General features: G+C 37.9%; 1 protein-coding gene across 3 annotated transcripts; it reads right to left on the bottom strand.

Annotated features, from left to right (window-relative positions):
* Positions 1–1,549: 1,549 nt before the first annotated feature.
* LOC128865770 (alpha-amylase-related protein) lies at positions 1,550–10,252 on the bottom strand. 3 transcript variants are annotated; one of them, XR_008454895.1, is made up of 5 exons: positions 9,725–10,251; positions 9,156–9,629; positions 8,564–9,100; positions 3,889–3,978; positions 1,579–1,633 (listed from the first exon to the last, which is right to left on the bottom strand). XR_008454895.1 is itself a non-coding variant. In XM_054106106.1 (4 exons), exons 1-4 carry the CDS (start codon positions 9,917–9,919, stop codon positions 1,565–1,567), a joined length of 1,275 nt encoding a protein of 424 aa, XP_053962081.1. In that variant the 5' UTR covers positions 9,920–10,252; the 3' UTR covers positions 1,550–1,564. The 3 variants fall into 3 exon arrangements, 2 of the variants coding, with proteins under 2 accessions (XP_053962081.1, XP_053962080.1); XM_054106106.1 differs by lacking the exon at positions 3,889–3,978 and having other exon boundaries at positions 1,550–1,633; positions 9,725–10,252; XM_054106105.1 differs by lacking the exons at positions 1,579–1,633; positions 3,889–3,978 and having other exon boundaries at positions 8,118–9,100; positions 9,725–10,245.
* Between the last annotated feature and the right edge of the window lie 217 nt (positions 10,253–10,469).

Below are 10,469 nucleotides of genomic sequence, written 5' to 3'. Positions count from 1 at the left end.
TCACGAATATCCCCTTTTTTAATTTTTAACTAAACATTTTTCGGTTAATTTTTATGTATCTGTTTTTTATTTTTCTTTTTTACCGTCACGATGCGATGAAGACAACCCTTCCTTTTTTGCCGCTGGAGAAGTTGTTCACAGGCGAAAAAACGACGTTCAACATCCCATGGTTTTAACTCATAAGGAACTCCAATCCCCTGTTTCTAAATCATTCCCAAAGCATGCAATGAAATGGATCGGTGGGTAACTCCCAATACTGAAGAAAGCTCTTCTTGCCTTTGACACGGATCCTCATAGGGCAATGCCTCCAATTCAGCGTCTTCGAAGGTGTTTGGCCTTCCTTCACGCGGACGGTCGTCAACATTAAAGCCAACGTCTTTGAAGCGACGGAACCAATCTCGGCATGTTGTTTCACTTAAGACAGCATCTCCATAAACTTTTTGTGGCTCTCGATGCGCTTCAACCGTCGAATGAAAGAGGAAAAACAACACTTCCCGCAAATGTCGATTATTCGGCACAAAATCAGACATTTTCACAAAACCAAAAGTATATGATACCAAAACAAAATCACTAATGTGTCGAAGCAGTTTGTTTACCATATGTCTAAGTTTGGTTTATGACGTTTAGGTACAGTGGGAACTTAGTTGCGCACCTAATATTTTGTAGATGTCAAATCAGAAATAATGGAAATTGGTTTTTCTTTTCAGTACCTAAATCTAATTGTTTTAAGTTTTATTGAAAAACTGTAAGTGTAAATGTCTATTTGCAGAAGAAATTTTTTTATTTCATAATTATTTTTTTATTTTTATATATTTTTGACGTTATTTTCTATTTTTTTTTTTTTGTTTAGTTCATCATTTAATTTTTTTAATGTTGTATTAGTTTTTATTTATTTTTATGATTTTTATATGAACATTTTTACTGTTTTTCGTTGTTTATTATTTTGTATTTCTGGCGTCACATTTTTTTTTTATATATTATTGTATATTTAACAAATTAATGTTTTTTTTTAATTTCATTCAAAAACTATAAGTGTAAAGTCCTTTTTGTGAAAAAAAGAAATTCTTACAATTGTGTTAATATTTATTTATTTTTTATTATTTTTTTCTTTTTTCCCTTGTGTTTGTTCTTTTGTAGGCATCAAAAATACCAGATTTTTTGTTTAGTTTTAATAAAATTTCTATGGGCTTGATGTTTCTTTTAGTTTGGTTGCTCTTTCCATTTTGGTAAAAGGCTGTAAATTAAAACTATTTTTCTAGATTTACTTTCATTTTATTATTTAATTGTTATTTTTATTGCAACTTTGTTATGTTCGAGATGCCGTAATAAATGAATTTTTTTTAAATGAAACTTTTACTAAATTTTCATGGACTTACCTTTAATTTTTTAATATTTATTAAGGGGCCAGACACCTGTAAACGGCCATAGTTTCCCTGATTTTAATTAAAATTATTTAAAATGAAGAAGTGAATATATTCAAAATTGGCATATAGTTTATTTATATTGTACATTAAAATATTATAACTTTTTTTTATTTTAATCATTTAAAATGGCGGATGTACATTCAATTCTTCCAGGAAGGTCGCAGCGAGGCTTCTCCATCGGCGGGGATTGCAGTATCGGCGTCAGTGACCTGAATACAAAAAACCAAAAATTTGTTTGTTTATTAATGTCATAATTTCTATATGAATTAACAATAAATGTGGTAAGAAATCGCGGAAAAAAATGCTTAGAAAAAAATGAATTTTGGGGCGAATTTTCCTACTATTTTTGCTTCGAAAAAATTATTTAATTATTATTTATTCGAAAAATTTTCAAAAACTTATAAATTCACATTGAAAGTAATACCATAAAAAATATGCGTGCAAAATTTCAGGGAGATCGGTCAATAACTTTTCAAGTTATCGTGTACGCCAATTCCAAAAATATAGTTTTGAGAAAAACGCGTCTAAAGTTTGAATACAACGAACTATACCTCTCCCAGCACTCGAACGCAAAGAATAGAGTCTCGGTTGACGATCGATAATATAAGAATGAAATACTTAAGGGGGTATTCTAGTCTAGAAGCCCGAACTGCGAGCATTTTTTGACGGTGAATAAAAAAAAAGCTACTGATATTATTACCATCCATTTTTTTATCATTTATTTATTTATATATTAAAAGCACACAATATGAATTAAAAAAAAAAAACTAATTTTCATGGAATTATGCGTCCTTGAAATGGAAGGGGAAAACAAACGGCAGTGGCCTCGTCGACACGATTTCTACTCTTGTGGTCATTTGAAAAAAAAGATGACAAATTCTTAATTAATATGAATAACATTATCGTATGGCGCAGAAAAAAAGGGGGACAATTTTTTTTTCATAAAATGGCGGCTACTCAAAAATTGAGGTCGATTTTCTCCTAATTTTTAAGCTTTCTCGAATTGTTTACACATATTAATAAATTGAAATTTCCAGTTTTTCCTGCGTCATGCGATAGAGATATATTTAAAGAATATTCATGATAAACTTCAAACAAATCGGTTAATTAGAACATGAGATATCGTGCCGACCGTATCGAAAGAAGTAGTTTCGAGAAAACCACGTTTGAAGTTCGCCGTCCGCTCAAACCAGTCGAGCTGTCGCGTCACTAAAATAGTTGTAACTTCGAAAATAATCGCAATCCTTTTAGGGAGATATTTTTGAATACTTAAACTATCGAATTTAAAAAAAAAAAATTTCGATTTTTTCAAATTTCTAGACTAGAATACCCCCTTAAATTTACGTTCTAAAAATTTTGTGACATATTCTTAAAGGATTATATATACATTTAAAAAAAAAAGAATCGAAATTTTACAGGTATCTGTCCCCTTAAAAGCTTTGTTTATGCATTTTATATATTTGTTGTCCGTTTTTCCTTTTCATTCAAAAATAAAAAACAAAGCAAAAAGGTGGCGCTTTTTATATTAAAAATATTACAATGTATTCTTATTATTTCATTTATAAATTTACCGACTGCCTTATACTGGTTTTTTTTTATTTATTTCATATATAAATTTACTGTCTGTCTTATACTGTGTTTTTTACTCTCAAAGCTTTGAATGGGAATATAAAGAGTTTTTATTTTTTTTGTTAGACTCAAATGCAATATTTTTTATCCTGACTTTCTCTTTTCTTTCAGCCCAAGACCATCTTTGAGATTCTTTCATTTCGCAGCTTCAAAATAGTTGCACAATACTACATAAAATATGCTCAGTTCTTAAACATTTTATTTTTAAAAATTTAATTTTTTAAAATGTTGCAAAGAAACCAAAAAACACTAGATAGAGTTCCGAAAAAAGTTGCTTCAAAATCTTTCTTTGCCTGCAACCAAAGCAACTCCAATATTTGAACGCCCCTTAAAATACGATTTCTCCACTTTTCTATTTGCAGACAAGCAATTTTTCCAATGAAAATAATCACTGGCAAAAAGCGTGGATTTTTAGTATTCTACAAATGTAAATCATACCAACAAACAAGCAAAAACAAATATAATAATGAATAAACTAATGTAGTGATAATTTAGAGACAAAATTTAGTGATCCAGAAGATTGAAAAAAAAAAAATAAGTAGAAAAAATTTGTCGTTTAGCAAAAAATAGAATGCAAAAGGGTTAGAAAAATTTACATAAAAAAAAATATATAAATATATGAATATATATTTTCCCGTGGTTCCTAGGGAAAACATATTATAAATAAATTATAAATTAAAAGTAAATAAAAAATAATAATAATAAAAGAACCCTTAAAAATTTTTTTTTTTAATAAATATATATACATAAAAAATAGTAACTGTAAAATGCTTATAAATGCTAAGAAAATGAAAGCAAGTTTTAAAATTCTTATTGGAAAATGTGCTTTACTCACAATGTTTTCCTGCAGAAGCGCAAAGCACCCTGTATTCTGTGTGTACGTTTGTATTTTGTCCTGTTATTTAACATCGTTGTTATTGGGGTACTGATTAAACCATAAAGTAAAAGTAAATAAAATAAAATAATGAAATGAGATAAATTAAACTATGAAAACAAAAAATTTGCAGCTCGGCCAATGTGACGAAGCGTCGAAATGATAAGGAAATTCAACGGATATTGACGAAAATTTGTGAGAACAAACAAAATTTAAAGAATGCATTTTCACTAAAAATGCTGAGAATTTGCTTTGCGAAAAAAATCACAAGTATTTATTTCATAACATTTCATCAACATACAAATTTATAAATAGTTGGTAATAAAAAAGTTTAAATTAAAAAAAACAAAAATACCTTTGAGAATAGTAAATGGATTTATATAAATATTATCGTCATTAAAATTAATTATTAACTATGAAAAGTATTATTATTATGAAATTGTGCAATAATTTATATGTATTTATGGAAAAATCGTGCCGAAGCAGTGCAGAAACTACAAAAACAAATATTGAGTGTATGCATTTGAAAAAATAAAGTTTTGTCGTTTTTGAATGATAAAAAAAAAATATGAAGTATGTTTTTTCACTTTTCTGCTTTTTTTTAGTTTTTAATTTTTAAGTTTTTTGTAAATAACAAATTTTATTGCAAAGAGCGCTAAACAATAACATCTGTCGTATATCCACTTTAGGGTTCACGCCAAAAGTTGTTATTTGTTATTTTTTTTTAGAGCTAAAGGTCTACTCTTTCTTAGGTATAAACGCCGTGCGAAACAGCAGACCTTTATATCTGAGCTATAAACTATATTCAGCAATGCTGAAGGAAATACTGCTGACTTTATTTTTTAGACCATATTAAACTTTCTTCGATTCGATTCTTCGGCATGCGGTTCAAACAGCTCATCCATTCCGGGCTTCACCCAAGTATCCTCTGGACAGCTCCCGAACATCGGTTTGAGGGCGAGCTAATGTGAGAAGACCAGGTTAGGTGGTTATGCGTTTGTTTGGGTCTCGCTACGTAAGAATATTTCCCCAATGAAAAACACAACAAAGCCTCGGATGAGAATTGCTCATTTTGATGGCCATCCCTGCAAACGATCTAAGGACTATGGTTTAAGGGTGCTCCTACCCGGCTGGTTGATGTTCTTGTGAGAGCAAAGGCCGCCATCACTGCCATTCAAGAAATGCGAGGGACAAGAAAAGGGCAAGAAAAACATACGACCTTGCGACTTCTACTAAAGCTGCTATGCGTAGGAGCGCAAATTCGGTGTTGGATTTATAGAGAGAGCGAGAGAGAGAGAGAGAGAGAGAGAGTCTTCGCCGTCAAGTACTGTCGTTCACTCCGCCGAATGAGCGTCTCGCAATAATTTGCATAAAAACGAGATTTTTAAACGACTCGCTCGTTTGCGCCCACTTTTCGTCGGAAGAGAAAATCGATGCGACCAAAGATTCCTTCTATGAGCGCTTGGAACGTTCCTATGAGCGCTGCCCCGCCACGACATAAAAATCGTGCTTGGCGACTTCAACGCCAGGGTGAGCAAGGAGGGAATATTTGGGGCCACAGTCGGAAAATTCAGCCCGTTGTGCAGACATCCGGAAACGGACAGAGGCTGAGCGACTTCACCGGGGCTCGTAACATGGTAGCCTACAGCACCAGATTCCAGCATAAGAAGATACACCAAGCTACCTGGGTGTCTCCTGATCGAAAAAAGCGAAACCAAATCGATCATGTTGTGATAGATGGAAGACACGCTCCCAATGTTTTAGATGTACGTACGATCCGAGGACCCAACATCGACTCGGATCATTACCTTGTTGCAGCCAAGCTGCGCACCCGCCTCTGTGCAGCAAAAAACGTACATCTACCTACGCAAAGAATGTTCAATATCGAAAAGCTGCAATCACAACAGCCAGCCAGAAGATTCGCCACTCGACTCTCACTCCTGCTCTCAGAGAGTACTGCCCAACCAACCGGCATGCACGAGCAATGGAGCAATATTTCTCGTTCTCTACGTACCGTCGCCGTAGAAGAAATCGGGTTCCGGCGAGGCCGTAAAAATAGTTGGTACGACGCGGAATGTCATGCTGCCGCAGATAGAAAAGATACTGCCTATAGAGCCACGCTGCAATCCGGCGCAACGCCAGCCATGTGGGATCGCTACCGAGAGCTAAGAAAGGAAAGTCTCCTCGGAAGAATTACTGTAACTTGCTCAGCTTTGCTCTGATTGGCTTGAAATTCCGACGCGTAAAACGAAAGGCCCAAATACGTGTGTGCAAGGAGCTTGAGATGCTGGCCAAACGCCCGAAAATTCTAGCAGAAAGTTCGGTGTCTTACAGAAGGTTTCAAGACCGGGGCGTTTTCTTGTAAGAACAAAGACGGCTATCTGGTGACTGATATCCAGAGCAATCTTAAATTATGGAGAGAACACTTCCCGAACCCAATAAATAGTGATAGCTCTGATGATCCCGATACCCCAATCGTTGACGACAGAATTGTCATTCCGCTACCCGACCATGAGGAGGTGAGAATAGCGATAACGCGGCTAAAGAACAACAAAGCCGAGGGCGCCGACGGACTACCGGCTGAGCTATTCGCTGAACATCCGCTTCTATGCAAAATATGGTCGGATGAAAGCATGCCTGTCAATTGGAACTTAAGTGTGCTCTGCCCAATCCAAAGGAAGGATGATCCTGCAATTTGTGCCAGTTGCCGCGGGATTAGTCTTGTAAATATCGCCAATAAGGTTCTAGCGAGCGTATTGTGTGAAAGGCTGAAGCCCACCGCCCACCAACTGATTGGACCTTATCAGTGTAGCTGTACACTTGGAAAGTCTACCATCGACCAAATATTCACAATACGCCAAATCTTGGAAAAGACCCATGAAACAAACCATCTTTTCGTCGATTTCAAAGCTGCATTGGACAGTATGGAAAGGAGTTACCTGTATGCCGCGGTATCTGAATTTGGTAGCCCCGCAAAACTTATACGGCTATGCAAGATGACGTTGCTCAACACCAGCAGCGCCGTCAGAATTGGGAAGGACCACTCCGAGCCGTTTGATACCAAACGAGGTTTCAGACAGGGTGACTCGCTGTCGTGTGACTTCTTTAACCAGATGTTGAAGAGCATCGTACGAGCCGCAGAACTTAATCGCTCAGGCACAATTTTTTATAAGAGCGTACAATTGTTGGCGTATGCCGATGATATTGACATCATCGGCCTTAACAACCGCGCTGTTAGTTCTGCCTTCTCCAAACTGGACAAAGAGGCAAAGCGAATGGGTCTGGTGGTGAACGAGGACAAAACGAAGTACCTCCTGTCTTCAAACAAACAGTCGGCGCACTCGCGTATCGGCACCCACGTCACTGTAGACAGTTATAATTTCGAGGTTGTAAAAGACTTCGTCTATTTAGGAACCAGCATTAACACCGATAACAATGTCAGCCTTGAAATCCAACGTAGAATCTCTCTTGCCAACAAGTGCTACTTTGAACCAAGTAGGCAACTGAGCAGTAAAGTCCTCTCTCGACGAACAAAACTAACACTCTACACGCCTCTCAGCATGCCCGTGGACGCGTGCAGAAGCTTGGACGATGACAGCATCCGATGAAGCGACGATTGCAGTGTTTGAGAGACAGATTCTGCGCAAGATTTGTGCACCTTCGCACGTTGGCAACAGCGAATATCGCAGGCGATGGAACGATGAGCTGTATGAGCTTTACGACGACATAGACATAGCGCAGCGAATAAAGATCCAGCGGCTACACTGGCTGAGTCATGTCGTCCGAATGAATACAAACACTCCGTTATTCAAAGAGGAGAGGAAGGCCTCCTTTGCGTTGGAAAGATCAGGTGGAGAAGGGCTTGGCTTCACTTGGTGTGTTCAACCGGCGCCGTTTAGCACGAGAAAGAAACGACTAGCGCGCTTTGTTAAATTCGGCCAAAATCGCGTAAGCGGTTGTCGCGCCAAGTAAGAAGAAGAAGAGTAAGCATGCCACACTATAAAAGGAATTGCGACCATCATCGTGATCTTGCCAAACAAACTGTGACTGAGGTAACGAAGCAATTTGCCATAGCTCACAAGCAGCAACTAAAAAATCTTGTCAACGATACAGCATCCAGCTTACTTTGGCTGAATTCTTCTTAACGATTTAAGTAATTTTTCATAAAAAATGTTTTTTTTTTTAAATATATTTAATAATTATTTACTTTTATGTATATTCTTCCTTTGCCATAAAAATCACTTCTTAATACGCGTCCCACAAAATCACTGATGATGTCCTACATTTCCTCGGTGCTTAGCGTCTTGTCGATTAAATTTTCAGTGATTATGTCACCGACTGCATTCTCCACCTTCGCATTTGCATGTATGGCGAACACACCATCGAACTCATCTGCAGCCAATACAATATCAGCATAGCCCAAATCATCCACTACCACGAACTTGCCAGTGCAATTGCCATTCACGAGCGCACCCGAAATCACATCACAGTACACACCTGCTGGCAAGCAAGTATTCAAACATTCCCTCAAATCCCATTTATTGCCATTGAAGGCAATAAAACCGCGTTCGCCACGACAAAAAGCGATCTGATTATCGCCATTGTCCCACCAACCGGTTAACGAGGTGCCACTCACCACATTTTTGAAATCCACCATATTATATATTTGACGCCAACGGTGCTCACAGATCCACCCGTTCACACAAGCGACATCTTCATCGAATGCGGGGGAAAGTAACTGCTCATTAGCATCAGCTGGAGGCGCTTGATCATGGTCTACGAAATCAAATGAGCTCATAATGCGTGAGATGCCAAACGGGTAGGCGAGCATGAAAGCAGTAGCCATTTTGTATTGCTTGGCAGTTTTATAGGTGAGCACATTACCGCCGCCACGTTGGTTGTCATGATTATCGACGAAGACGAAGGCGTCCACGGATGGTAAAAAACCCCACGCCGTACCCCAGCTTTGCAGCCACTTGAGCTGATTGTGACCGCGAAAGGCTCCGCCAATCTCCTCGGAGAAAAGGAATTCGGTGACCGCGCCGAGCGGGCTATACTCGTATTTGCTGATAGTTTCATGTCCATGATCGATGACCTCTTGATAGATGAAGGGGCGCGCATTGCGCGGAAAACCCTGTTCGATGTTGAGATCGCGCACGTTATCATAGATCAGCTGAAAGTGGTAAACGAATTTTAGGAAAATCAATTGAATGCATGTCAAATATTACCTTCAACTCGACAGCTGGCATATGCTTGGCGGCATCCACACGAAAACCAGCCACGCCCAATTCAATCAAATGATCTAGGAAGTCCACCAGACGTTCACGCACCCATTCGCTGCTTTGATCTAAATCCTTCAAGCAAACTAATTCACAATTTTGCACTTGTAAACGGTCATTCCAATCTTCAATGTCGCAAGTTGGATGAAAATCGCTTTCAACATAAGGCACGGCTGGAAAATTCTTTGCGCTCGGATAGGCAAACGAACCGCCTGTGCCGTGCACGTTGCCCTCATTGGAGGCAGCCATATGATTGAGCAGCACATCGACGTAGATGCGCACGCCCACATCGTTGCATCTTCGTACCATATCGGCGAACTCGGTTTCATTGCCGGAGCGTGTGATGAGTTTGTAAGAGATTGGCTGGTAGCGCTCCCACCATGGACGGCCGGTGATCACGACATTCTCGGCAGCGGGTGAGACCTACATGACAGAAAGTAAATATATTATTTAAGCAGGATAAAAAATATATTAAAGAGAAATTGGATATTCACCACAATAATAAAAAAAAAACTCACCTGCACACCGGCAAAGCCATGCGGCGCTAAAAACTGTTCACACTCCTTAGCTATATCCGCCCATTTCCACTCGAAGAGGTGTATAATCGAGTTGCGATTATCCCACCAGTGCGGCGCGTGTTGCGCATCGATAGACGAACCAGTCAGTGTCAGTAAGAGCAAAGTTAGGTAGCCGAAACAGCTATTTCTAGCCATTTACAGAAATCAAGTGCTGACTGAACGCAGCTAACTCACCATCACGTCAAACGTTAAATATTTCGCGCCACTGGGGTGTAAGACAGCTTTTATACAAAACCACTCGCAAGAAAATATTTTTACACGTTATTACACTTCCCTTATCGCGCGCTTATCGGCGGGTAGGTATAAGATTATCTTGTCAATTTTTGCAGCATAAATAAGAGAAACAAAAACCAAAGGCAAAAAAATTTAGCAATGTTTTGTCCCAGTGAGAAATTTGTCAACAGCGCTCAGAACGTTCAGTGAGTCAGTCAAAGTAAGAAACTCAAAAAGGGGGAGAACTTGATGCGACTTTTATGAAATAACTTATGATTCACAAATGTTGTTTGCCGTTCAATTTTGTCTACTATAGCTAATGTTTATGCACTTATTACTATTTTTAAGTACTTTTTATCTTCTACCAGCACGAAATTCAAGGGTTCTCGTTAAGAAACTTTATCAATAAGTTTCAAATATTTCAAATAGCAATGAAGTGCTAATAATATTGATATTAGAAAATTAATAATAA

This window comes from Anastrepha ludens, chromosome 6 (genome assembly GCF_028408465.1).
Source record: "Anastrepha ludens isolate Willacy chromosome 6, idAnaLude1.1, whole genome shotgun sequence".
Lineage (NCBI taxonomy): Eukaryota > Metazoa > Arthropoda > Insecta > Diptera > Tephritidae > Anastrepha > Anastrepha ludens.
The sequence above is the reverse complement of the archived record's forward strand: the minus strand, read 5'-3'. Positions and strand labels throughout refer to the sequence as shown.

What these genes read in the sequence shown, in the direction of transcription:
- LOC128865770 (XM_054106105.1), bottom strand. Translation starts at nt 9,919, where the DNA reads ATGGCTAGAAATAGCTGTTTCGGCTACCTAACTTTGCTCTTACTGACA. An exon ending in ATGGCTTTGCCGGTGTGCAG is followed by an intron (nt 9,630 to 9,724) that starts GTGAGTTTTTTT and finishes TCTGTCATGTAG; the next exon opens with GTCTCACCCGCTGCCGAGAA. An exon ending in TGCCAGCTGTCGAGTTGAAG is followed by an intron (nt 9,101 to 9,155) that starts GTAATATTTGAC and finishes TACCACTTTCAG; the next exon opens with CTGATCTATGATAACGTGCG.